At 52.5% G+C, this 27,023-nt stretch overlaps 1 protein-coding gene and 1 long non-coding RNA gene across 9 annotated transcripts in view; one reads left to right on the forward strand and one right to left on the reverse strand.

The window, feature by feature from the left end:
* LOC102548116 (uncharacterized) overlaps positions 1-19,427 on the reverse strand; it is a 136,631-nt gene extending 117,204 nt beyond the window's left edge. For 2 of the 8 annotated variants that reach the window (XR_005504987.2, XR_005504989.2), the window contains exon 1: positions 18,883-19,409. This is a non-coding gene — a long non-coding RNA (uncharacterized LOC102548116). Of the gene's footprint in view, positions 1-18,882 lie in introns of all 8 variants that reach the window. The other 6 variants (XR_005504985.2, XR_005504984.2, XR_005504986.2 and 3 more) reach the window with 6 other exon arrangements.
* Positions 19,428-19,710: 283 nt separating this feature from the next.
* Positions 19,711-22,691, forward strand: Pou3f1 (POU class 3 homeobox 1). Its single transcript, NM_138838.2, has one exon. It carries the CDS (start codon positions 19,748-19,750, stop codon positions 21,101-21,103), a length of 1,356 nt encoding a protein of 451 aa, NP_620193.1. The 5' UTR covers positions 19,711-19,747; the 3' UTR covers positions 21,104-22,691.
* Positions 22,692-27,023: the final 4,332 nt, after the last annotated feature.

Here is a 27,023-nt window from a genome sequence, read left to right on the forward strand (position 1 = left end):
TAATTGTCAGATGCCAGACAGCCAGCTACCTCTTCCTTCCTCCTCCTCCTCTTCCTCTTCCTTTTCCACCTCCTCCTTTTCCTCCTCCTCCTTTTCCTCCCCCTCCCCCTCCTCTTCTTCTTCTCCTTGAGACAAGGTCTTTCACTGGTCTGGGACTCCAGTTGGACTAGGACGGTTGGTCACTGAGTCCATGGATCTGGGTAACACTGGGGTTACAAAAAGCACACGCCACCACTCCCAGCCCTCTTTAAAGTGGATTCTAGAGAATCTCCTCAGCTTGATAAAGGCTATTTGAAGTACTAAAGGCAGACAGAGCCCCTCCCTGCTTCACCCTTATCTGTCCCTGCCTTGGGCAGAGGGGGAAGCTGCAGTCTTTGAAAGCTCACACCTCCCCTTAATGACTCCTGCTGGTCTCTCTTATCAGCTCCTCTTAACTCCTATATCTTGATCTGTTTCCTCCAGTCACTCTTTTCCTTGTTGTTCACACATACCCAGGATCCTACCCCAGGACCTTTGCACCTGCTATAGTATGCCTGTGCATTCACTTAACTGTCACCTCACTGAAGTCTGATAGGCACCAAACCAGCCTAACAAAGTCTGAACTTCCCCTGCCCACTTCTCAACCTTCCCCTTCTCATTTGATTTATTTACTTGGGAGCACATGTCCCCCCTAGATGGTATCTTTCAAGGCAGGAGAGATGGGTCGGTACTTAGGAGAACAGACCGCTCCTGTGGAGGACACCAACTCAGTCCCAGCACCCACGCCAGGCAGCTCACGACCATCTGTAACTCCAGTTCCAAGGGATCCAACACCCTTTCCTGGGGCACTGCATGCACAGGGTACACAGGGAGGCAGGCATGCAAGCAAAATACTCATAAACATAAAGTAAAAATATACCTTTTTTTTTTTTTTTAGGAGGAAGGAAAGGAAAGAAACAAGCCAAGGGGGAAAGAACAAACTTGAGCAAGCAGTCTGGGAAAAGGTCAAGAGTGGAGTGTGGGGCGTGGTAGGACCCTCGTGCAGGTTCCAAGACTATGCTAAAGAATGCTGCAGCTCCAGGCCTGGGAGATGTGTGCATATTTAATTCAGACCTCTCTCTCTCTCTCTCTCTCTCTCTCTCTCTCTCTCTCTCTCTCTCTCTCTCTCAACTGAACCTTTCTTTGTAGCTGGCCTCATTCATGGTCTTACTCCCTGGGTTGGCAAGCGCTGGAATTACCACACCCAAGTGCATTTGCTGATATAAGTGTGTGTGTGTGTGTGTGTGTGTGTGTGTGTGTGTGTGTGCATACATGTGTGTCCACATGTCATGGCACAGCTGTAGAGATTATAGGACAACTCTGAGGACTTGGTTTTCTCCTTCTACCTTTGTGTCAGTTCCAGGGCTTGAACCAAGGTCTCTGGGCGTATGCCATGAGCACCTGTACTTGTTCAACTTTCTCACGGACCCTCCACTTGCTTATTTTTTTTTCTTTTTCTTTTTTTCGGAGCTGGGGACCAAACCCAGGGCCTTGGGCTTGCTAGGCAAGCGCTCTACCACTGAGCTAAATCCCCAACCCCCACTTGCTTATTTTTAAGGCATAAATACTCCCGCCATGGTCAAGTTTAAAGAACCAACGTGATGTCTTTGTGCTTGGCACCTGCAGGCCTGAACACGTGGTCCCTGGCTTTAGGCTGGCTGGTGAGGTGAGGGTAACCTTTATCCACCCCACATTGTGTAGGACCAGCTTCCATCTGTCTTTCCTTTAGCCCTCCCATCAGATGTAGAGGAAAGCAGAGGAAAGGTCCAGGAGAGGTCAGTTCAGGTACAGTCCTTGTATGACAAGATGTCTGCCATTTCCTACCCAGGAAATCCTGGGAAACAGTGTTGGTGTATGTGCTTTTCAAAGAAATGTTTTCATTTGAGCAATGCCCATGGTTTGTCTCAAACTCACACTGTAGGCCAGATTGGCCTCAAACTCCAAACAGCGCTCTGTGCTGGCGCTGCATGTGTGGGCTATCATGTCTGGCTATGGGATTCGATTCCTCCCTCCCCACCCCTCACGCCCACCTCTCTCAGCCCTGAACCCACTGAATCTGTGGCCACCCGGATGTGTGCATACCTGCCTCTGGGAAGGACCAAAGTCGAAGGCACTCTCAATGGCTTGGGGGTGGAGCTCCTCACGTCCCATGCCTCAGTCTCCTACATGTTTCCTTTAGAGAGCCATCTCCTCCAAGGGGGTTCTGTTAGACCAAGTGGGGAAGTCTCTAGGAGCCAACTTCAGAGGTTTGGTGCTGTGCCAGTCCCTCAGAGCGCTCTGCCACGGAGGAGGCCTGGAGCTTGGGGTTGGCCACCTTGCTCCCTGCCTCCTCCCACCTCCTCCCCTGCAGGTTATCAGCATGAAAACAGGAAGGCTGGCACTGCTATTAATAAAACATGAAGCAGAGCTCTGCCCCATCAGGCAGCGGAGGCAGGAGGCAGCTCGGCAGCCCCGAGGGAGGGAGAGCGCCCCGCATCTGGGCCTGGGCAGGGGTTTCCTCTCCTCACTGATGCCACTTACCAGGAGCCACCTCCATTTTGCTGACTGCTGTTTCCCTCCCCCCAGTGACCTGCAGAAGATTCAATCCGTACAGAAAATCTTCGGACACAGGAGACCAGGAATTTGATGAAAGGTAACCGATTTATGCGCTAAGGAGAGAAATCAAAGTCTGCGGAATTGAGAAGGCCGAAAAGAACAAGGGAGGCCTTGGCGGGCAGACTGGATTCCAACCCAGACTCAGCGACTGGGTGACCTCGGACAAATCACCTCACCTCTCTGAGCCTCAGGACTCTATCTGCAAAAGCAGAGATTACAGGAGAAACTATGAGAAAAGGCCGGAGAGGCATAGGAACCTTCCTGCCACGCGCAGTAAATCTTGATGACAGTGAAACTGGGCAAGCTCTTGACTGACCTGGAAGTAATCTACCTGCACCCCTAAGGTGTGAGAGTAACGGGGCGACACACTGGAGGGCACGAAGTCCTTCGAAGAGGGGACAGTTAAAGAGGAACCGGAATCAAGCGAATGGACAAAGTGTGAAGGGCTGGGAACTGGGCCTGGAAAGAGAGAGAACTGGGGAGTTCAAATGCCCTGGGGCAGAAGGGAACTCAGTAAATTTAAACATGGAAGAGGGGAGAACAGGGTGGCAACAGGAAGATTTAGGCGGAAACGAAGAGTGGGTCACCTTCAAAGGGTGACAGACACCAAGGTAAAGACCGGGTTTGCCCTGCGTTATGATTTGGATATGAAGAATCTCCTCATACAAAAAAGCTGGTATGTTAAAGACTTCTGCAGGGCTGGGGATTTGGGGGAAATGACTGGGTCACAAGGACCCTGCCTTGGCTGACAAAACGTGGGGTCTATTTGAGGTGAAGGATGTGTCTTTCCTAGCCCCTGCTTTACACATCTCCACTTCCTAGCTGCCATGAAGTTGAGCATCTTCCTTCCACCAGGCCCTCCTCCATAGAGGCCTGAGAGCACTGGATGCAGCTAACCCTGAGCTAAGACCTCGGACACAGTGAGCAAAATGGAATCCATCCCGCTAAAAGAACCAATGTCACAGCCATTCAAAGTCTGCCTCACCAGTCTGCATACTGGGGAAGTACTTCAAGGACTGGGACCCTGGGGCAGGCTTAGTGCCAAGATCCAAAAGCTCCCCTGGTGAATAAAATAGGCTCTGAGGCAACACTGTCCACAAAGATGCCACTCAAGATCAGGTGTGACACACATGACACATGCAAAAAGGTAAGGAAAGCTGAAGACCGAGGCTCATCCCTCTATCATAGCTCTTGGAAAGGTTGTTCCTTCCAGGGCAGGAGTTAAAGGACATCCTCAGTGTCAAGCCTGAGACCGGGGCCAGCCTATCCTCTCTAAGAATCTACTGTCTCAGTGGGAATAAAATACTAAAACAAGTGAAATTAACTTTCGGAATATATTTTATTTTACCCATCGCCATACATCATCTATATAAAAAGAAAATTCTTACAGACATTTTACTTTTTTTTTCTCTCAGACCAAGTCTTCGCATTCAGTTCACATTTCACGCTTACAGTCTTTCGAGACGGTCTAGTCTCGTTTTAAAGTCCATGAGTTATATGTGGCTGCTGCTTGGGACAGTCAGGGGGTGAGCTCCTGGGAACATAAACTTTTGTTCGTGGTGACTGGACGCTGTCCGTGCTGCAGGTACAATAAAGCACTTACCTAACCCTTCGAAGCTAGCTCAGTAGTGGCCTGGCATCTGATCCCCAATGAGGCCTCCAACAGGCCTTATTGGAGCAGGCACCACTTCGGGGACAATCCACTCCTAAGCGAGCATAGTCGCCTGCCTGGAGGTTCCACTAAGACTGTCCTTCACCTCAGAAATGGCTTGCTCTAGGGACGGAGGGCGGTGCCTGATTCAGGCTCAGGAAAAGGAGCCCGACCACCTCTTTGTCTTGGCTGCAAAGGGAGGGGTTGGCACTATGTAAGGCCGTGGGACACAGGGGACACCCAGAGGATTCCTTGTTCACCTGAGGAAGTAAACCCCGATGTTTCTTAGACTTACACTCTACGGTCACAACAACAGGAAAATTGGGTGTTATTCCAGGATGCTGTGGTCTGGATGGATGGTCTCCTCAGAGACTTAGGCTGGGATCTGATTCCTAGCACCACAGTTCTTAGAAGTGACTGTGTTGTTAAGAGGGATTAACACAATTTCTCATGGGCATGTAACCCCTTGCTAAAAAAGCAAACCCAAGCCCTCTTATCAGCCAGACTCTTACACTTACACACACACACACACACACACACACACACACACACACACACACACACCTTTCACCTTTTCTGATGCAGCATAAGACTCTGCCATCCAGGTGATCTTGGACTTCTGGCCACCAGAACCCTTAGGTAAACAAACATCACCCCAAAGGCCTGGCGTTAGCAAGAGGTCAGCAGCCCAAGGCCCTGGCTCTGCCTGCCTGGTGACTGAGTAACTATCCTAAACTTAAGGTCTAAAGGTTACAAGTCCGGTCTAGAACGGGCAGAAGCATAGTGCAAGATTCCCATCCAGGGTTCACAAGTTGGACAGCCACTACCAATCTATGGCCAAGATAGACCCCCCTTGGCTCTAGAGAGGGGGCAGTTCCACTACATAAGGAGTGTCCCCACAAACCAGATGGGGAGAAGACAGAACAGAGGACTGACAGCGACAGAAGCACTGGCCAGCTCCCCAGAACTCAGCTGCAGGCTGCAGCAGGCAGACAGATGGACAAAGAGATAGATGGAGTCATAGGTTGGTAGATAGGTAGGAAGAGGGATGCCTGAATCTGTGGATGGATGGTGGCAGGCATGAATGCAAAACTAGGTAGATAGGTGGGTGGATGGATGCATGGGTGGATATAGGATGCACGTATCGGGAAGGAGATAGGTGAGCGGGTAAGTGGGTGGATGGTTAATGGGCAGGAAGTAGACAGATGTCAAAGTGGGTAGATCCACAGTTTCCAGATCAACACAGCACCACAGGCCTCCATGAAAGACTTGGTTTCACTTCACCTCACCAACAACATGCCCTTTGCCAGTTTCTCACTCACTGAAGGCAGAGTGAAGAAGTAGCAAGCTTCTCCCTTAGCCTCTGAGTTCTGAGGAAACTTTCTCTCTATCACATCTTTTGCAGCACCGGTCAGTGAGGAGCTCAGGTCATGGCTGTCACCTAAGTGCATGGCCACTGGTGGCTGTCAGGAACGAGAAGTCCACCCTGGCTGAGCCCTGTGAGTTCTACATCATAAGGTACAGAGTGAGCCAAACAGACCACACAGCAGCCTTTGCCCCCAGCAGAGTTATTGAGTATGATCAGAAAACAATGGCAGACCCTTCTCTTGTCCCTCCCTGGAGCCTCAGACCTGAGCTGGGGTATGACTTCCCAAGAAGAGCAGATAAACAAGACTTGAGCTGTGCAGGAGAGAGCTGGGAATTAGACGGGCGAGCCTGGGTGGAGCGGGGAAGGGTGGGTGGAGGGGGGAGATGCTGATGCTGAGATGGGAAGAGGGGGTAGGTTACTTGGTCGGAGGCGTCCAGCTAGGTGGCCCCACCCCGCCCACCCAAGTGTTCTGGGTGGCAGATACTGGACGCCCAATGTGGTTGGCCCCTAAGAAAAGCCTGCAGTTGGGAGACGGACTCTCTCTTCAGGTGATTTGTGACTCACTGCAAAGTTATGAGTAAAGACAGCCCCGCGTGTGGAACACTAGTATACAGCAAGGACCAAGTGTCACCGGTGACCCCTGGGATTGTGCCTGCCGCAGAACGGGCACTGAATATTGTTGGCTGAAGGAATGTGACTCTCTCTCTCTCTCTCTCTCTCTCTCTCTCTCTCTCTCTCTCTCTCTGGTGGAGCTTCTCTACATGGAACACTGGAGGACGGGAGTACATATTGTCTCTATAGCTACTGTGGAGACATACGCAGAAAGTCCATTCGAACTCATGCTTCCCCTCTTGGTTTAGAACTTGGCAGCTGCAAACATGGACGGGCCTGAGCACTGTCTGCTGGCAGAGCTCCCCCTCCCAACAATGTCCTCTCCTTTCCCAATCACGTCCTCACCAAACCTACGTACACGTAACCAGGCAGCCCTGACTAGCCAGCCTCAATGTCCCCTTCCAGTCCACATCTAGGATTCGAGCTAACCGGACTCTCATTTGGCAGGTGGTAACCACTTATATAAAGATGGCCTCCAGTTTGCATACATGACCACAACCAGGAGTGAAGATTCTTGGCTTTACATACATTTATATTTTATTAAGCATTTACTATGTGCGACCTACCATGCCGAGCCCTTCACACACTTGAACTCATTTCACCCTCGCAACAACGAAAGAGGCCAATCTCCTAGCTGGGTCAGAATGAATTAAGTGCCTAGGCTCCAGGAGAAGGCAGAGCTGGGTTCTGAAACAGAACCTCTCCACGCCCTTGCCGTGTGACCTTGGGCAAGTTGCTGCAGCAGTCTGAACCTGCTTCCTCCTCCACGAAGAGGAGATAAGAGAGCCTCAGCCCCTCTGGGCCCGGGTGAGGATTAAGAAGATAATGGATGTAAATACCACAGGGTGCCAGGCTCTCAACCCTTGGAGGTGAGGTCAGGGCCTGCCTTTCTCTCCTTATCTCACCGGCTCCCCTGCCAGGGCTTGCAGGCTGAGACAGACCTTCTTCACAGTTCCAGGCACAGGGCTGGGCGCTGCCTGCACACACACAAAATTATTGCTGATCAGCAACTTTTCTCTCCTGGGGCATCTGGGCCAGGGACTGCCCTGGCAGCACCAGGGGAGGGCAATCTGGACCCGGGCCCCTTCCACCTCTCAGTTTCTGGGTGGCTTGGGAGTCCCTCTCTAACTCCTACTTTCCCACACTTGCTGTGGTCCTCTGTGGGACTCCAGATCTGTCCTGCTTCCCTGGGTCAAAACTCCTTAGACAGCTCTGACACCTATCTGTCCCCTCGCTACAGCACCTTGAGTTTCAACCCTGTCATCTGATTATAGAACACACACACAAACACACACACAAACACACAAACACACACACACACACACACACACACACACACCACACACACACACACTACCCTCAGCTGTTCAACCCACCCATTCTGAGATCCTAGGCTCTGGTTTGTCCATTCTGTGCCCCTGAACCTGCCACCCACCTACCCACAGCAGCCACTTGCACCCCACCCAAGTAGCCCCGCACACATACACGGTCACAGTCACACTTCACCCACACCCACAGTAGCCGCAGCCTCTGCAGGGCCCTGAAGCCTGACAGAAAAATCACAGACACACTTTGACATTAATCAAAGACTCTCATAAATAAATATGTGTAAATCATATGCAAACCAGGTAGGAATTTGCATCTCTCTCTCTCTCTCTCTCTCTCTCTCTCTCTCTCTCTCTCTGATGAGTCAGCATCTCCAGACACCAGGGAGGCTGTCTGCTGTTTGGAAGGTTTAGGACAAGAGCCCTCAGCATCCAGGGGAGCCCACTGAATTCACTATCTCAGATCCTAGAATTTTCACACTGTCGGTATAAACCATTTAATTTGCCACAATGCTTTCTCCTACACACTAGCTACTAAAAGCATTTAATGAGATGATACATGAAGTGCTTGGAAGGGTCACAGGTGGTATGCTCGCAGTTTCTCTACACTCTTCATAGTATCTCATCTGGCTTTCACAATAACAGGAATAGCCATTACAACGATGATAAAAGTAATAGGCGTTCTTCTTCCATGGAGGCTTCCAATACCACAACTTCCCTGTGTGCAGGCCACTGAGGTCCAGTCTTCCATCCCCATCCCTTCAGGCCCTACCGTTTCAGTACACTCCAGCCTGCTTTCCCACTGCCAAGAACTGCAGCTTTGCCTGAGGGCTTCTGCTGATCTCCAGGAGGCTGCCCTCCCCTCCTAGGGCCGGCCACAAGTGTTGGAGAGTCAGCCCCCACAGCAGAAAGAGTGCTACCCAGCCAGGGGGATGACTAGTGGCAGTCACCCATCTTGTCGTAGAGCTCCCATGTGTGTTCAACACACTGATGCCCAGTGGGCCACGGTGGGCAGGACAAGAGTCCTCAGAGCTAACTACGGTTACCTGCTACATAAAGCTTCAGTGTTGGTTAGCCCTCTCCGCCCTGATCCTTGTCTCTCCTCTATCCTCTCCCCACTGTTTCCTGGATCACCTCCCTGCGGTCTGCTTTGGGAAAAGCTAAACTTCAACAGCGGGTATATCAAGCTCTTATAGTGACCACAGGAAGCAAGAAGATGCCTTTATCTGAGCTTGGCATGCTGTTCCCATTTCCACCTGATCCTGCTACATCCCGCCCAGCTTCCTCCAGGCTTTGGCTGCTCCCGCTCCCTCCTTCCTGCTCTGCTAGGATAAGTCAGAACTCCTGGACACCCAGCCAGCTCATCTTCTAGGGAAACCTCCCTGTGCTAGGTGTGCAATGGGCTGATCCCATCCTGCAAGGCTTGGAGCTTACACATAGTCCTCACAGGCCTTTCTCAACCTGGAATCCACACCCTTCCAGCAACTCCAATCGCCACTGAGGCCTCCTTACAGCTCTTGATACAGTCTGTATTCAGTGTCTTTTGTCTTTTCTTCTCTTCCAGAAAGTACTATGCTTCCTGTGAGCAGGAGCCTTGTCCATTTCTTGGTCATCTCTTCAGTTCCTGGCCCAAAACAGGAAATCAAAATCATCAGTGGAGGGCTAGCAAGGTAAGTCATGGGGTAAAGAGGCTTGCCACCAAGTCTGATAACCGAAGGTCAGTTCCCTGCACCTACATGATAGAAGAAAACTGACCTCCTCAGGCACACATGTTCCCATAAACACAGGCAATCAGGCAGATGGACATACATACATACTTTAAAATTTTAATAAAAGAATCAATGTCCTATGAAGTTGAGCAAAGTGGTACATGCCTATATATTAATACATACAAAGATGACATAAAACCAAGGTTAGCCTGGGCTGTATATTGTACCCTTTCTTTAAAAGGAAAAAAAAAATCATTATACCCATGCCTATAACTATATGTTTACATAAAATACAACCATAAGTATATGTAACGAGCTGTCACTTTGGCAGATTAATTCAATCCTCCCAGCCTCCATTCTTCATTTGTAAAACAAGGTAATTAATAGTTGCAAACATTGTTGTAAGGATGCAGCAGCAAGGCCAGGTATGAGCAGTGAGCCCAGCACCTGCGCAGAGTAAGCCCTCAATAAACCCTGGCTCTTATTAAATAGCGTGTGTATGTGCAGAAGATTCTGGAAAGATCGTACCACAACTGGCAGGCTTTCACTTCCTGTTTCAGATACTTTCAGGGTAAAGAATCTTTACAAGTGAGACAATGTTGCTTCTCTCAGCAGCAGAAACAGTTACAGATACTCCTGTTGGCTAGAGTGAAAGATACAATGTCTAGACAGTGTCTCAGGAGCCCTCCTTTCCTAGCCTCCTCCTGCTGAAGACTCCGAAGCCCAATGGGGTAAGGGTGCTCTCCTAGAATGGGTAACCCTCTGATCCTGGCCAGATGCCAGGCAAGCCCCACCTGAGATTACTTTGCTCTACTTCTGTTCCTTGCTAATACCTTAACTTCTTTCCACTTCCTAGAATAAGCAAAGCCTAGGACCCCACAGCTTCCCCATCTGAGCTAAGTCAGGATCTTCTATACTCCCTGGTCCCTCAGGGAAAGGTCCTAACCTGGGCTGGGACACTGTCCTCTCCACTAGATTTAGCCTACCCACGACAGAGGCTAGTATGCCCGGGTTCGTGGCTGTCCCTGGCCCTCCCTGATTTTCTCTGCTCCTCCTGGCAGGAATGATTTCCTCTCTTACCCACCATTCTATCATCTTCATTTTGTTCATGGATCAAGGCTATTAGGCAAAACTGAGCCCTGACAGGCCCCGCTCCTGGTGCTCTGGGTCCATTAACCAGCCCACTTTGGCTACCAGCAATGACCGAGTGTGAATAAGGAGAGCCACGCGCTTCTCTGAAGCGGAAAGCCAGAAACTGCAATATCCTCTCGTCATCCCCTCCTAAAAAAGAAAGCACTAAGCCAGGCATGGTGGCGCACACCTGCAATCCCAGAACCCAGGAAGCTGAGGCAGAAGGACCAGAAGGACCATTGATTCCAAGCCAGCCTGATTTACATAGCAAGATCCAGTCGCCAAAATCCAAGAAAATAAATAAAAAACTTAAAAGAAGGAAGTAAAATGGGTATGCCTTTAATCCCGGCATTGAAGGTAAGAGGATCTCTGCCAGTTCAAGGCCAGCCTGGTCTACACATCTAGTTTCAATCCAGCCAAAGCTACATAGTAAGTGCCAGGCTAGCCTAACTAAGACTCTGTTTAAAATAAAACCAAAACCAACCAAGCAAACCAAAAAGTTATTGGTGCTTAATATAACCAGGAACTGAGGTGGGTCCTCGGGTACCCTGGTAAAAATGGAACCAGTAGGAAGTAGACAACAAAGACCCACACATGCTATCTCAGAGACGGACGGCATAAGCATGGCAGGGACCATGTTCCACCTGGAAAGGGAAGTTTCCCAGTGCCAAAGACCCCTGAACCCAGACTTGAAGGGCATGAAGCAGAGAGCAAAAAAAAACATTCCGGGAAGAGAGATGCTGGTGCATACAGGCAGGAGGCAGGGGAGGGCCTGGCTGCTTTGGAGACAGAACTGGTGCCTCTGTGTTCAAAGAGACACACGGGACAGGACCTCCAGGTGCTGGGACTTATGACAGGCACACAGAAAGCCATATGCTAGCCACTCTGCTCAGAGCCATGTGACATGGCCCAGCGGGGTCTTAGTGGGAGCACTCTGACTTCAGTCTACTCAAAAAAGGATGAGAATGAAACAGAAACCTTCCAGACCAGTGACTAGACTGAACCTGTCTCTTCCTTCCCTTTAACCTTGGCTTCTGGGGGGTCACTGAGGTGCAGGCCCATGGTACTACAGGTAAATCGAGGTACTCCACAGAAAAACACTTCTCTAACACAATGGGGAGGCGAGTCCTCCATGTACTGTTCTCAGCCACGGACCAAAATGAAGACCCCAGAGTGATTTTATCAGCAATGAGAAGCCCATTCCCAGGCTCAGACAGGTGTTATTCTGGACCCAGCAGATGTCCCCAAGTCGGACACATGTCCAGAGCTCAGACAGACATTGCCCCCAGGCCGGGAAGATGTTGCATGAGGCCCAGACAGATGTTATGCCTGGTTCAAACACATGTCTTGGGCCCAGACAGAAGCTATCCCGGGGCCAGATAATGTGCTGGGCTCAGCCAGGTGTCCCAGCCTCAAACAGATGCTGTCTCCAGCCCAGGCAGATGCTAGCTTAAACTCAGACAGATGTCTGCCACCAGAGATACATAAAGATGCCAAGAGGTCTCTAGAAAAATACCATCCCTAAATCTCCCGTTGCCTCTTCACCTACTACCCCAAGGTCGAGGAAGGCCAGCTAACCATCCATAAAAGTCACCAAACTATATCAGTGTGCTCCTTCACCCCCCACAGCTCCAGGCAGCCACTGCAGGAGGCAGAGCCACACGGTGTGGTAGTAAATGAGTCACACTCATCACAGTATAGGATACCCATGTGTGCCGTGGTAGATGATGGTGGTCAGGGTACCTAAGCCAAATGTAAGGAAGGAGGACACTTGAGGAACGAGGTAAGGACCTCAACTCCTCACTGTGGGACTAAAGGAGTCCTGTGACCTCATCCTCAGAGGCATACTTTGCTCAGCACCCAAGCAATCTCATTCCTGGGTTATTTAAACCCAGAACATGGAGTGAGTGTTAAAAAAAGGGACCCGGAGGCTGGTCCAAGGGAGAAAGAATAGGGAGAGGGAGGGTCCATCCACCAGCTTAGCCTTAGCTGAAAGGTGACCTTCCTTCTCCAAGAGCATCTTGCCCTTGGTAGAAAAAGAATGTCCCCCTGGAGGCCACAGAATTGCCATCAGGAAGCTAGAATTTTGTGGATATCCAGGTCCGAGGGACAGCCTGGGGCCACAGGTGGAAAAGGCTCTACCTCGGCAGGGAGCCTGACCATTCCATCATCTGCCCTGAGAGGTCTCTGTGGGCAGCCGGTTCCTGTAAATAAAGAACCACGCCTTTCAGCAGGTGATGGTTGGGACCTCCCTTGGATCCCTCTTACCCGTAAGAGCTTCCCTAGGCTGAAGAAGGTGAAGGAGACAAAGGCCAGTGAGATGGCTCAGCTGATAAGGAAACCTGGGCTAAGTCTGATTATAAGAGTTCAACCCCCACCCCCACCCCCACCCCCACCCCCACCCCCCACCCCACCCCACCCCCGTCTGCAGAATGGAAGGAGAGAACCAACTCCCACAAGTTTTCCTCATACCTCCACATGTGCACCATGACCACACACACACACACACACACACACACACACACACACACCACTAAATTTTAAAATGTAAAAAGACACATTAATTCATGGAAACCAACATACTTATAGTCACCATACACAAAAGTACCACAGGCCACCAGCTACCACTGCAAATACTGAACCACAAGGCAGTCTCTGCTCTCCAGTCACCCCAATTGAGCCACCTACACCAGCCTTCGGCCAAACCACAAAGCCAGCCCCAGCCTCAACTCTTCTGACAATGGGGACCAGGATTTAAACTGGCGCTCTCTGTCCTCACCCTACCCTGCTGTGGTGAATTTTGCATCCATTCAAGTAAAAGTAAGAAGGGGAGGGAAGACAGGAGAAAGAAAGAGGAAGAGAAGAAAGAGAGGGGATAGGGAAGGGGAAAGGGAAGGAAGGGAGGGAGGAGGAGGTACCAAGCCCAGCCTTTCACAGTAATTAATCCCCTCTAAGAATTTACTGCACGCAGGCAAGGCTCATGTCCCCTATTACAGAACTATGGGCACGGACGCCAGCTCAGAGGCTCCATTCTGCTAAAATAAAAGTACATCTCAATAGCAACTAGCCACTCCTGATGCAAATGCTACAGACAAGAATGACCATCACTCCCACCACAGACCTGTGGGCTGAGGTGGCGGGGAAGGTAAAGGAAATACATCCCTCCTTCCCATCACCAAGCAGAGACAGGAACCCTAAGACTTGGGCGAGACTGTGTCTCCTCTATCAAAAGCTGAACCACCCCTACCCCTGCCCTCCTCAGCCTTGAGCTCTAGAGAGAGAGCTGGGGAAGGACAGAAAACTAGATAGAGTTCAGAGAGAAAGGGGCTGTGCCTTGGGTGGTGCTGAGCACCTAGCCGATACCCACCCACATAGAATGACCCCAACACCCACATTCACCTCCAGAGACCAGGGTTCTGTGACAGCCAGTACCTGACAAATGCCTCCAATCAAAACCACATTCTAGTCTGGAAATGCAGCTTAGTGGGTACGCGTGCTTGCCCGCCACTCAGCAAGTCCTGGCTCAGAGGGCTGAGGTGGGGATTGGACATTCAAAGTGATCCTTGCCTACATTTGAAGCCAGCTATGCAAGAATTCTGTCTCAAAAAAAAAAAAATAGATTTCAGCCCTGAGCAAGCAGGGCAGCAAACAAGCCCCAGTGGGCACGGTCACTCCTGATACCCTTCAGCCAGAACTATGGGGGGGAAGGCAGGTGGGCACTTGCTCTTGAAAGCTGTTCTCTGGCCTTCACATATGTGCTATGGTGTACACGCACCCACACACAAACTCACCCCATACACACCTACGATAATTAAAAATTAAATAATTAATCTGAGGAACCAGCAGTTTCTGCTCCCACAACTCACCCAGACTGCTAACAGAGAGCAAAATCAAGCCACATGTACCCTTTCCAAGCTTCCACTGGTGTTAATCTCATCCCCTCTTTTCTTTCTTTCTTTACTTCTTTCTTTCTTTCTTTCTTTCTTTATTTATTTATTTATTTATTTATTTATTTATTCTTTGAAAGTCAAAACACTTTATTCAGAGGCTTGGGGAAAAGCTGGAGGTCCACACTGCCTGTTGTCCCTCACAGGCAGATCTTAGAGGTCTCCCATCGCTAAGAGTCCTACCTCTTTAATCACCATCAGAGGTCATCCTGCCCAATTTATAAAGGAAGCGATGGAGAGGTCAAAGGCCACAGAGATCGGGATACTGAGACTGGCTCAAGATCCACAGGCCCTGAGCCAAGGCCCAGATGAAACCCAGGACCCTGACTCCCAGAGGCTGCTCTCTTTCTGTGAGAAGACTGGCAGAAGGGAGAGAAGGCAGGCAGTGATTGCTACCCAAACCCAGCCGGCCGCAAAGACTCTAAGAAGCCCTTGGGTAGGAAGACATCCTAAGACAAGGCTCTTCCATCAGCCCAGCAGGTGGACTCTGTCACCCTGTCCTTCTTTTACTCTTCCCAGCATCCCTGATTTGCAAGGGCTCCAGGTGGTGCATCCTGCCCCCACACCACAAAGGCTTATGTCTGCGGCTGAGCCTGCCCTCTGCCCTTCCAAGCCTCCCCACTAATGGCTAGAAGAAAGCTCAGGGGGCTCGGGGACCTAAGGGGAAAGCAGCCAGATCCAGCTGCCACCAAGAGACACTAAACAGGACTGCACCCCTCCTTCCCGCCCCCACCCCAAACCTGTGCTCATGAGTCACCCACCACACAAGCTGCACTACCAGGTACGTGGAACTGAACTGTAACAATGTATGCATCATTGCTAGGGTGCTGACGGTGACAACCTTAGGAGTGTAGCTGTGTTCCCAAGGCAGCCTCGGTGGAGGTCTATGTCTGTGACCTCAGGCTTTGCAGACTGGAGCTTGCATAGCTCTGACTCCTCCCTACAGAGCCCTCCCCACACCCACACCCACCCCCAACCGCCCCGAAGCTCAAAGGCCCCCCACAGCGAGGGCCCCATCTGCTGGAGGCTCAGTGACCTGTGTCAAATGAGCAGGCGCTCGGTCACACTCCAGAGCCTGGAGGAGGCTGGGCACTCTGGGAAAGCTGAGGAGCTCCTGCCTGGGGGCCGGTGTGCGGGGCAGGGGCCCCATGGGGGAGCCTGAGACTGGCAGCAGCCTAGCTGGGAAGCTGCCCAGTACAGGCAAGAAGAGCTGAAGGGAGGGGAGAGAACGGCAAATAAAAAGAGCTTTCCTATGTCCTTGGGGCTAACACTGAGGACAGCAAGTGGACCAGACTCTGAACAGAGCGCAGTCCCTTCCAGCTTTCTGGGCCCTTGTGCAGAACTGGCGGTTCATTCAGAGAATGGATAAAGGGTGTCCGTATGTCTTCGAGATGGTAGAACCCTTTGTATCTGTTCACCTGGGTAAGAGAGCATGCATGGCCAGCTCCCTGTGCTAACAGATACCAAAGTGTACCTATTTGTGTGAATAGCACCGTGTGCCGCTCAAGATCACTGTGTTTTCGACCCCAGGGGGCCCACAGGTCTCACATATTTTAGGGTCAGACAAGGAAGACCCATGTCAGTCTCGGTGAGCTTTCTATATCTGACCCTGTTTAGACACACGCTTTATTTATCATTCAGCATTACTTTGTGTAACTGCATGTTTGACCTACAGACGCAAGACTATGCCCTGTGGCGACTTGGTATGTGTGTGTCCCTGTACTGACTTGCATATCTGAATCTATGTGTTCAGTGTGTATGAGAGGGAACATCTTCTGGCAAGTCCTCACCACTCCAGGTGCACCAGCCATGTAGGCGCCTGACAGACATGTGCGTTCCCATGGCTGTGCAGTGTGGTTCTAAAGAGGACCTCTCCCTGAGACTAAAGGACGTGATCCTAGACCAATGGTTCTCAACTTTCCTAACGCTGTGACCCTTTAATACAGCCCCTCACGTTGTGGTGACCCCCAACCATAAACGTATTCTTGTTGCTACTTCATAACTGTAATGTTGATACTGTTAGAAATTGTAATATAGGGGTTGGGGATTTAGCTCAGTGGTAGAGCGCTTGCCTAGCAAGCGCAAGGTCCTGGGTTCAGTCCCCAGCTCCGAAAAAAAGAAAAAAAGAAAAAAGAAATTGTAATATAAATATCTGTGTTTTCTCACGGTCTTAGGCAACCCCTGTGAAAGGATCATTTGACTCCCAAGGAGTCATGACCCACAAATTGAGAACCACTGTCCTAAAGAGACAGGCCATTCTGGTAGAGGTATCTGCCAGGGGCCTATGACATCTTCAATGCTCCATGTGATCTCCAAGAGTAAGAAGGAAAAGGATACCAAGATTTTCTATGGAAAACTTAACTCCTAGGAAAAGTGGGACTCAAACCCACCTCACTGTAGACTCTACAACATAGAGGGTCTAAAATGTCCAATGCAAAGTTAAGAATTTGACCATTCCTAGTTCGTGTTGCTGCTGACCCCTGGGGCAGCACCCACTATGTACAGGAAGGACACTTAAGTTACATTCTTTGTCATGGCCTCCGAGCCACCGTAAGATGCAGGCCTCACTGTCTCCACTTTAAGATGGAGAAGCCTGGGCTCCGAGAAGCTAGTGACTCACACAGGCTGCTTGCCTATGGGGTGTTAGGCTGGGGACTGAGACGTGCTGAGTAAGAGCCTAAGAGCTTGAGTCTAGCTTTCCTGAGGGTAACCCTCCTCCGTTCAGCACAAACCAGGGAACACAGCTTCCAGGCAGCCCTGACCTGCTCACAAGCACGGCCAGAGATGAGACTGTAGGCCATCTTTGCCCTAAAAGCCAAAACTGCCATTCTTGCAAACTACGGCAACTGGGGGTTGGGTGGGGGAGGCTTGGACCAGAATGAGTAAGGCTAGCTCTGCTCTATCTTCTGAGGATGATGTCATCAGCTCCCCCGGGAGTTAAGGCACAGACCAAATGATGGACACAACAGCACCATGCCCGTGGGTTCACTGAGCCACAGTGGTAAATCTGTACATTGTAACATGTCTGCTGTCTGCGGGGTTCTCATCCTCCAGCAGGATCGGGGTAGATATATAGACTCCCAGACTGTCAAAGACGGAAGAGGAAAGGTATATTGGTCCAAACTCCAGAGCCCTCTGAAGAGTTAGCTGTCCACCTAGCAGACTGTAACAACAGAAAAGAGCAAATAAAAGCCTTTTGTGGGTGGTGGGGTAGGGGGCACTCCCACTGTCTCATAGCATTCCCTGTTCACCTTAGGGAGACAGGAGGGCTGTAAGCCTTTGTCAGTCCCAATTTACAAAAAGGAAAACCAAACTTAGAACAGACCAAGGTACTCTAACCGGAAGACAGAGGAACCTCCAGTTTAAGCCCAATCTTCAGAGGCACAACAGGCCTCGTTAGGACTGGCATGAGAGACTTCAGCTGTAGGAATTCAAGCCTTGGTCCTACCTACACTTAGGTCTGGGAGAAAGCTCAGCCAGGTACGTGGACCAAGAGAACCTGGACTGCCTCACAGTAATTACTTCCTGGGCCAAGACCCAGGAAAACCCGGGTTTTCCTATCTGGGTTCAGGAATCCAGCACAACTCCTGCAGCTAGAATGGGACCTAAAGGAGCCTTGTCAGGACTGTGGCCAAGGGTCAGACAACCCTGACCTCTTCCATTCCTTCCCTTGAAAGCTAGCAGGTGCTAAACTTGGGGCACTGGGCTCAGAGGACAGGATAACTCTTGTCACTGTCAACTCTGTCCCAGCCACCCTTAGAACATCCCCACAGCAAATGCCATCAGAGCCCTTGTCTCTTCTCTTCAAATAAACAGGCTTCACTCCACAGTCCTAGTGGGCTCCTGTCCAGTGAGGTCCTAGCTAGGCCCCCAGCTCGGCACCCTGGTATCTTTGAATCACTTTGAAGCAAAACTAGGAACAGAAGAGGATCTGGCAGTGTACAGAAGCCCAACGCAGGAATAGACTGAAGTGTAGAGGTATGTAGAATAAGGAAGCACACACCAGCTGCAACTGAGGCCCTCCTCCACTCAGGATCCTTAGGAGAGACACAAAACACGAACAGGGATGAAGAAGTCGGCTGCATCCCACTGTCCACTTCTCCAACAAGGACACCTCAACCTCAATTCCTATCAGACGAACCCGAGTCGGCTCCACGGGAAGCTAGACAGTTGCCAGCTAACAGCCTGCACATTGGATTTCCGAAGTGCCCAACTGTTCTTCCCTAAGTCGTCCACTCATCCTATCCTGCAAGTTTCCAGCCGGCATGACCCCACCATAACCAGCGCCAACAACGGACCACCGGTTCAAGCTGGGAGGAAACAACAAGAAAAGGCTACAGCAGGGCAGGACAGGGCCCAGTGTCCATCCCCCACCCACTGGTGGCGCTTTCTTAGGAACCAGTCTTCACCTCGAGGTTCTCTCATTCCAGAACCCCGGAGCCCGGCTGGTTCCTAGAGCTCGCATCTCCGCGTACAGCCTCTGTGGCTCGCTGTCCTGGCTCAGCACTGCCCACGCGGTACTCACCTGGCCTCGGTGCCCAGGAAAAGGAAGGTGAGCCGACGAGAGGCGTGAAGCCCAAGCCGATCCGACTCTGTCCGTGCCTGCTGCACTTTCAGAACCGCATAGGTCTAGCTAGTTGTGACGCTGAATCTATAGGGAGAAGAAGGAAAACCGAGACCGTGGGAGAGCCCGGTGCGACCTGGCAGCCGCAGGAGGCGAGGCCCCGGAGGTGAGCAGCCGCGCGGTACCGAGCCGAGAAGTCACGCTGCCTCGCTCTCGCCGCAGCCTAGAATCGCGGGATCCTGGCCCGCAAGCAGCGGCGCACCGCAGGAAGGAGTGCGGGGCTGAGTCTCTGCTCGGAGCCCGAGCGCCTCCCGGAGCCCGCAATCCCCCGCCCGCCCCAGTGGGATGCGGGCGGAAATTGAGCTTGTGTGGAACGTGGGGACCGACCGGGCTCCGAGTCTCCCGCGCTGCGGTGAGAGCGGGGCCCACGCAGCCGGGACCGGAGGGGGTGCGGTCCCAGTGCCACCCCCGCGCCACTCCCCACGTGGCGGCCGCGCCCCCGGGGCGTGAATGTGTACGCGGGCGGTGCTGGGGGGGGGTCATGAATGAAGCCCCAGCGGCCAATCAGCACTGCCGGCGCGCGGGACCCCGAGAGCGAGACCCAATAGAGAGCTGTGGGTTGCAGGCCACGGCGGAGGGCGGGCACGGGGGGCGGAGGCCGGGGCCGGGAGGCGGGAGGCGGCTCCGCGGGCAGCCAATGGGCGGCGGGCGGGGTGGGGCTCCGGAGCGCCCAGCGGGTCCCGGCTTTAAGCCGGCGGAGCGCGGCGGCGGGGCCCGCAGACGGAGCGAGGCGGCGGCGGCGGCGCGGCGCAGGGCGCGGGGCGGCATGGCCACCACCGCGCAGTATCTGCCGCGGGGCCCCGGCGGCGGAGCTGGGGGCACCGGGCCGCTCATGCATCCCGATGCCGCCGCGGCGGCGGCAGCGGCGGCGGCGGCCGAGCGGCTGCACGCGGGGGCCGCGTACCGCGAAGTGCAGAAGCTGATGCACCACGAGTGGCTGGGCGCGGGCGCGGGCCACCCCGTGGGCCTAGCGCACCCTCAATGGCTACCCACGGGAGGAGGCGGCGGCGGCGACTGGGCGGGCGGCCCGCACCTGGAACACGGCAAGGCAGGCGGTGGCAGTACCGGCCGAGCTGACGACGGCGGCGGTGGCGGAGGTTTCCACGCCCGCTTGGTGCACCAAGGGGCGGCCCACGCGGGCGCGGCATGGGCACAAGGCGGCACAGCGCACCACTTGGGCCCCGCCATGTCGCCGTCGCCCGGGGCCGGCGGGGGTCACCAGCCCCAGCCGCTCGGGCTGTACGCTCAGGCGGCCTACCCCGGTGGCGGCGGCGGCGGCCTGGCCGGGATGTTGGCGGCGGGAGGCGGCGGCGCGGGACCCGGCCTGCACCACGCGCTGCACGAGGACGGCCACGAGGCACAGCTGGAGCCGTCGCCACCACCGCACCTGGGCGCACACGGACACGCACACGGACATGCACACGCGGGCGGCCTGCACGCGGCGGCGGCGCACCTGCACCCAGGCGCGGGCGGTGGTGGCTCGTCGGTGGGCGAGCACTCGGACGAGGATGCTCCCAGCTCCGACGACCTGGAGCAGTTCGCCAAGCAGTTCAAGCAACGACGCATCAAGCTGGGCTTCACCCAGGCCGACGTGGGGCTAGCGCTGGGCACCCTCTACGGTAATGTGTTCTCGCAGACCACCATCTGCCGCTTCGAGGCCCTGCAGCTGAGCTTCAAGAACATGTGCAAGCTCAAACCGCTGCTCAACAAGTGGCTGGAGGAGACCGACTCGTCCAGCGGCAGCCCCACCAACCTGGACAAGATCGCGGCGCAGGGCCGCAAGCGCAAGAAGCGCACGTCCATTGAGGTGGGTGTCAAAGGCGCGCTCGAGAGCCACTTTCTCAAGTGTCCCAAGCCGTCTGCGCACGAGATCACCGGCCTGGCCGACAGCCTGCAACTGGAGAAGGAGGTGGTGCGTGTCTGGTTCTGCAACCGGCGGCAGAAGGAGAAGCGCATGACCCCCGCGGCCGGCGCGGGCCACCCGCCCATGGACGACGTTTATGCGCCTGGGGAGCTGGGGCCTGGCGGAGGCGGCGCGTCGCCACCCTCTGCGCCCCCGCCACCCCCGCCGGCCGCGCTACACCACCACCATCACCACACACTACCCGGCTCCGTGCAGTGACCCTGCGGACTGGGTTCCCCGCCGGCGCAGCGGTGCCTCCGGCGCGCAGCCAGCGCGCGCGGCCTGGACTCTTTTTGTTGTTTATTCGGTTGCTTTGGATTTTACAAAAAGAAAAAAGGAAAAAAAAAAAAGCCCAGAAACTTTTAAACAAAACCAAACACCCGGGACCGACCCCTCTCTCTGGCGAGCGGCGAAAGGCGGCCGAGAGGCTGTGTTGCCCGAGCCCAGGGAGAGAGCAGCGAAGATCCAGAATGCGCCAACTCACTCTGGGCGCCCTGCGCCCACTGCCTGCTCCCTATCCCCATCCCCTCGACGACCCCCGCCCCTGCCCCCGGGCTGTTCGGGGCCGGATCCCGGCAGCGGCCTCCCCACAGCGAAAGGTAACGCGGTGCGGGATTAGGGATTCCCCGGGAGAATGGACGAAAAGAGGAGAGTCCCCAGCAGCTCTCCCGGGCGCGGACTCCCTGTAGCCTGCAGGTCACGGGTGGGGGGCTGTCACTTTATTCTTTCCGCGCCTCTTCTCGCACCTGGACGCGCCCCACCCCCTCACCTTTTCTCCGGGCTTGGTTTTTTACGGTTTTTATTTATTCGTGGAGCCTCTCGGCTCCTGGGGTCCTTCTAACTCCGCCCGCGCCCTTAATTTAAATCGCTGTATACTGTATTTATCGGGGCCCCAGAGGGGAGGCCGCGAGAGCCGCATCTGTGTATAAAAGCAGGAAATAGCCAAAGCTTTAATCTAGCCTAATTTATTTTCCCTTTCTCTTCCCCTCTCCTCCTTCAAGAACGCAAAACAAAAACAAAAAAAAACTAACAAAAAAAATTTTTTTGAGTGTTCATTTTTCGTTTCGTTTTACCAGAGCCCTCGGCTCGGTTCCTGGCCTAGCAGAGAGGGTCTGCGCTCCCACGCACACCCGGGTGGGAAGGGGCATCTTCACCCGCAAGATCGAGCGCGCACCGCGGGCCACTGCTTCCCCGCCGGGCCCTGCCCCTCCTGGCCTTAACGAACGAAACTTGGAAAAGTTGGAACTATTTTTTAACTAGCTGTAGAAATAAACCGTTCCCCCAAGAACCTTCCGCCTGTTTCCCTACCGCTTCCCCCTGCTCTCTTTCCAGCCCCCGCGGGATGCAAGGATGCTGGGGGAACCCTGGGGAGAAACTCTCCAAATTTGGGGTGAGGTGGGAACCATGTAAATATGTGAGATATGTACACAATGGCGGGGGGGAAGAAACACTTTGTGCTTGGTTTTTATTTTTTGGCTTTCTGGGTTGTTCTCCCTCCCCACCCTAAAGGGTTTTGTATGCCCGACTAAACCGAAAAAGATATTTTAATATGGTTTCCTAATTTCTGACCCATCTCTATTTATTTTCTGGATGTGTTTGGAGCTTCCCCCCTTCACCATTTCTTCATCTGTTTCTTAAGGTTTGAGCGTAATTTTTTTTTAAATTTTTTGTTATTCTCAGAAAAATGTTTTGGTCCATTCTCTTTGTATCTTTATTGCAAAAAATAATAATAATGTAGACTGGGAAGTTCCCTTTATATTTATGTTATAGTAAATATTTTATTACTCACATAAACATGTACCCCAGGGCTGTGTCCTGTTCTCTTTACTGCTAAGGCTGGGTTTGTTTTGCAGGAAGCGGTGTGATTCCCCTCTCCTGAAGTTCTGGGCTCAGAAAGGAAGGGAAACACCAGCCTTCCCTGTCTGTATCAGGATGGCCTGCCTGTTGCTTGGTCAACAGTTGGGCACCTGGCCCAGGTACAACAGTTTGGCAGGAATCCCATCCTTTTCCCATTGACTTCTAAAACCAGACCAGGGCCTGGGACAGTAAACCATTGATAACATGGAACCTGGGGTCAGCCATGAATCAGACACAAGCTGACACTCTTCTCAGCCAAAGCAGCAGCTAGCTCACCTCTTCCTGATTACCAGCCTTGATTGTTTCCCTTGATGGACACCCCAACCCCTAACTTTGATTTCACCTTGTGTTCCAGGAATGGAGTCCAAGCCAAGTTTTAGAGTTAAGGCAACTGAAGATCTAGTCAGGCTCCTCCGTCCTACCCCAACTGGCTCTCCATCCAAACAAATGGTACCCAAGTCCACCTCGATACATTGGGCATCTGACAAGTTCAGACTGAGGTCCATTCCATGGTCCTGCGGAATTAAGTCCTCTTGGGAGGGAGTCCTGCCTGTCTGCTTTGGGCAGAGGTAGCCCTGCTTTGCAAACCAACAGTCCAATACACTCTGAGAAGTGGGAGCATAGGCTGCTGTGGGAAAGGCTGAGCATTTCTCCTAGGTAGACATGCAAGAACAGCCCGGAGAGGAGAGATGAGTTTGCTAGCCAAAGGGCTGTGCAGCGCGACCTGAAGGGAAAACCAACATTCTGAGATACTCTCAATCCTTCAGTAGCAACATCTTCAGAAAGTCTCCGTGCTGGGGGCAGGTGTCAGTTCAGCTCAAAACCCAAGGTGACATCCCAGTCAGGATATTTTTTTCCCTTTAAAACAACCCTTCCCAGGTCTTCTATAGCACAGTTCTTTTCCCTTCTCAGGAGAAATGCGAGGTTCTTATTCTTTGTGGAGCAGAGTTTGAAGGCACTGTGGTTCTTCGGGGGGGGGGGGGGAGTTGTAGCCCAGAGAAGAGGTGTAGTAGGAGCCTGTGTGCCTGGGAAGCTGCTCAAGTCTAGTAGGTCTTGGGAGCCCTTGGATCCAGCTGATGGATTGGGTGACGCGCAGGGTCAAGTATTCCAGGACTCCCAAACCTGTGGACTTTAGCTGGACTGGCACATCAGGATAAAATGCAAAACTTTGACCCCTAGATTTGTCCCTGACTTGTAGGGTGTTCCAATATGGAAGCAGATGAAACTTGGCTTTGCCAGTCCCTGCCAGCCCAGAGCCTCTGCAGGTTTTGAAACTGGAAAGGCCTTGAGGAAGACAAGGCCCTTTCACGGGCCTCTTGCCTACAGTTGACACCAATTGATTGATTGATTTCCTAATTGTCTGCTTAATCTTGTACAAGAGGGTGGGCTTATTATTTAAGCAAGTCAACTCAAAAATAGCAAAACAATGCAGCCTCCCAAGAACCAGCAGCAGCTGAGGAATAGAACAAAAAGAAAGGGGGAAAGGGGGAGGGAGAAGATCTTGCACTGCAAGGATTTGGCTTAATGAGATACCAGCCTGGAATCGCCACCCTGCTCCAGACAGCCTAGGAACCCAAAGTTCTAATCCTTTGACAAACTAGTTTAAGAAAGGCATATCAGTTGTGGGCTTGTGTATTTCTTGTATGTAGGTCTGCCTGTGCCAGAGTTCCTCAGACTTCCGTTTGTCCAGAGAAGTGCATCCTTCCATTGCAAACTCAGAATTTCTGAGGCCATCTCTCATCCTTTACGCTCAAAAGTTATTTCCTGTGATCTTGGAGCCACAGGTCGGTAGAACTTGACTGGTCTCAGGAGAAAACATAACTGCTGATAATTGTGTATTCTGTGTCTGAAAATCCATGACTGGTCCCAGAGCCACATGGTATGGGACAGGGGGGATCCATACTATACTGGGAATCTGATGTAAAGCATTTGCAGGAACAAAGGACTGTTAACACTGGAAAGAAGGAAGGTAGCCGTTGTGGTCATTAAGGCAAACCCAGAAGGTCTTAAGCATCAAGCACATTGCTCTTCTCCCTCATCTCCTGTCCCAGGTTATACAGGCTTCTGAGTTGCACGGTATAAATTCCAAGCAGTCATCCTTCGTCCCTAGAATTCAACTCAAGTGTCCACAGGTCTACCTGACTCCTAATCACGGCCCCCTGCTTGGAGTTACTTGAAAGGCTCTAAATCTGTGTGTAGGGGAAAATGAGTCATTGTGACCCACCCAGGGCCTATCTTCTTCCTTTCTGGACATTCCACAGCAGGACTTGAGCCCCGGAAAGAAAAGTCACTTTGGCAGAGGGTAGAGTGGGAGGGGGTTATCTAGCCCAGCTACTCCCATAAGTTTAGCCTAGAGGATCTTGCCAGAGTTTCAGGTTGGAGACTACTGCCAGAGGCAGCTTAGAGACACTTGAGTTCTATCACACTCTGAAAGCCCTGGATTTAGTGTTTCTCAGGTCTTCCCTAATGCCGCTCAAGACTCCATGTGGGAGGACTGCCCTCTATTGGTCCCTGAGCTAGGACATGACACCCAGTCACCAGAATGACCTAATTGTTGCGCATGCCCTCCTCCCAGGTCAACTTCAAGGTGATTACTGGTAGGTAGGCTTTGCTACCTTAGAGCAGAGAGGTGAGTTTAGACTCAAAGGAAGCAATTCTGTTTCACACACAAATGTGCTGGTCTGTGACCCTTCCCTTTCCATGTACACGGCCCACACAGCCATGCTCAGAAACCCACTACCACATGCTGCCTCTCTTATCTCTCCTGCTCACACACATCCCCATCTCTCCTCACCAGCTCCTCAACACTTACACACACACACACACACACACACACACACACACACACATTGCCTCACCCACACCACTATTTGGCCGTCGAGACCCAGCTTTCTGATGGTTGGTATTGAACCCTTGGAAGTCCAGGTACCTGATCCACGTACTGATGAAACACACATTACCGTCCGCCGTCACATGTACCCAGACCCTCTCCCTTCAAGGTTTCTAAGCACTTAACCCCACAAACCACTTTCCAAATACATTCCTGCCCGTCATTGCCCCAGCTCCTCCCAGATTTCTCTGCTCCTTTCAGATAATTAAAGTTAGGCTGTGTGTTTGTATGTGTGTGTGATCTTATTTTTTAAACACACACCCCCACACGTACATATGCGTGTATATATACAAACACACACACTGCAATTAGCTCCAGCCTCCGCCATCATGCTTGAACAGCAAAACCTAGTTATGCATAGGTCCCCATGGGCCCTTGTGATGAACCCAGATTCACCTAGTCATGGGCCCTCCCTCTCCCTCGCTCTCTCTCTCTCTCTCTCTCTCACACACACACACACACACACACACACACACACGCACGCACGCACGCACGCACGCATGTTATAAAGTAATACCCACTGTACACTACAAGAGTATAACCCGCCCCCTGCGTCCCACGTCTCTCTTCAGAGAATCTTAATGGACTCTCCTCAAATGACCCAAGGACCAAGAGCACTGTGCTTCTTCCAACCTGTCCCCTGCCCACGGCATCTCCAACCACACAGCAGTGGACACAGCTCCCCGCTGAGCCTGACCAGGGTGGGCCTGGGTTTTATTAGGCTTCAGAGACAGCACGGAGGCATATGGTCTCGTACACAAGAAATAATGTTCATGTTAAATCAGACCTCATGCATAATGCATGGTGCCTGATCTCACATTATTTTGGGTGTTCGTCAAAATCAGTGTTCTTTCTTGTGAGAACTCCTGAAAAGAAGGGAAAAGAGCGTTTGCTAATTACACCCACAGCCCGGACCCAGGGATCCCAGAGTGCCCTGGGAGCCTCCTCTGCCCCACGTCACCCACCAGTGGGGTCCTGTCCCTCTCTTCCACCCTATCTCCTCACAAGGAAAGAGGGCTTGCCTTGGGTTTGTAGCAGGCAGAAGGCCCCGTGTTATTTTTATTTCTTTTCTCTCAGCTCTCTGTCCCTGGAGGGTTCTGGGGAATAGCGGTGGCTCCGTCGCTCTCTCACACCCGATTCATTTGCCGTTTTATGAACTCCTGGTTGATTCATCGCCTCCCTAAGTCAATGACTCACTCCTGATGGCTTTTCAGAAATCCTTCTTGAAGGGCTCCCGATTGTTCAGCTTCGAGCCGGGAGCCTGAGCCGAGGTGGACCTGGACCTTGCACTGCGCAGTCCCTGCTCCCTTGGCCTGGAGTCACCCTGCTGGGGCTTTTGTGGAAGCTGAGCTGGGAAGGAGGGAGTACTCCCTCCATGCAGGTGCCAGGAGA

This window comes from Rattus norvegicus, chromosome 5 (assembly GCF_036323735.1).
Source record: "Rattus norvegicus strain BN/NHsdMcwi chromosome 5, GRCr8, whole genome shotgun sequence".
In the NCBI taxonomy this organism is placed as follows: Eukaryota; Metazoa; Chordata; class Mammalia; order Rodentia; family Muridae; genus Rattus; species Rattus norvegicus.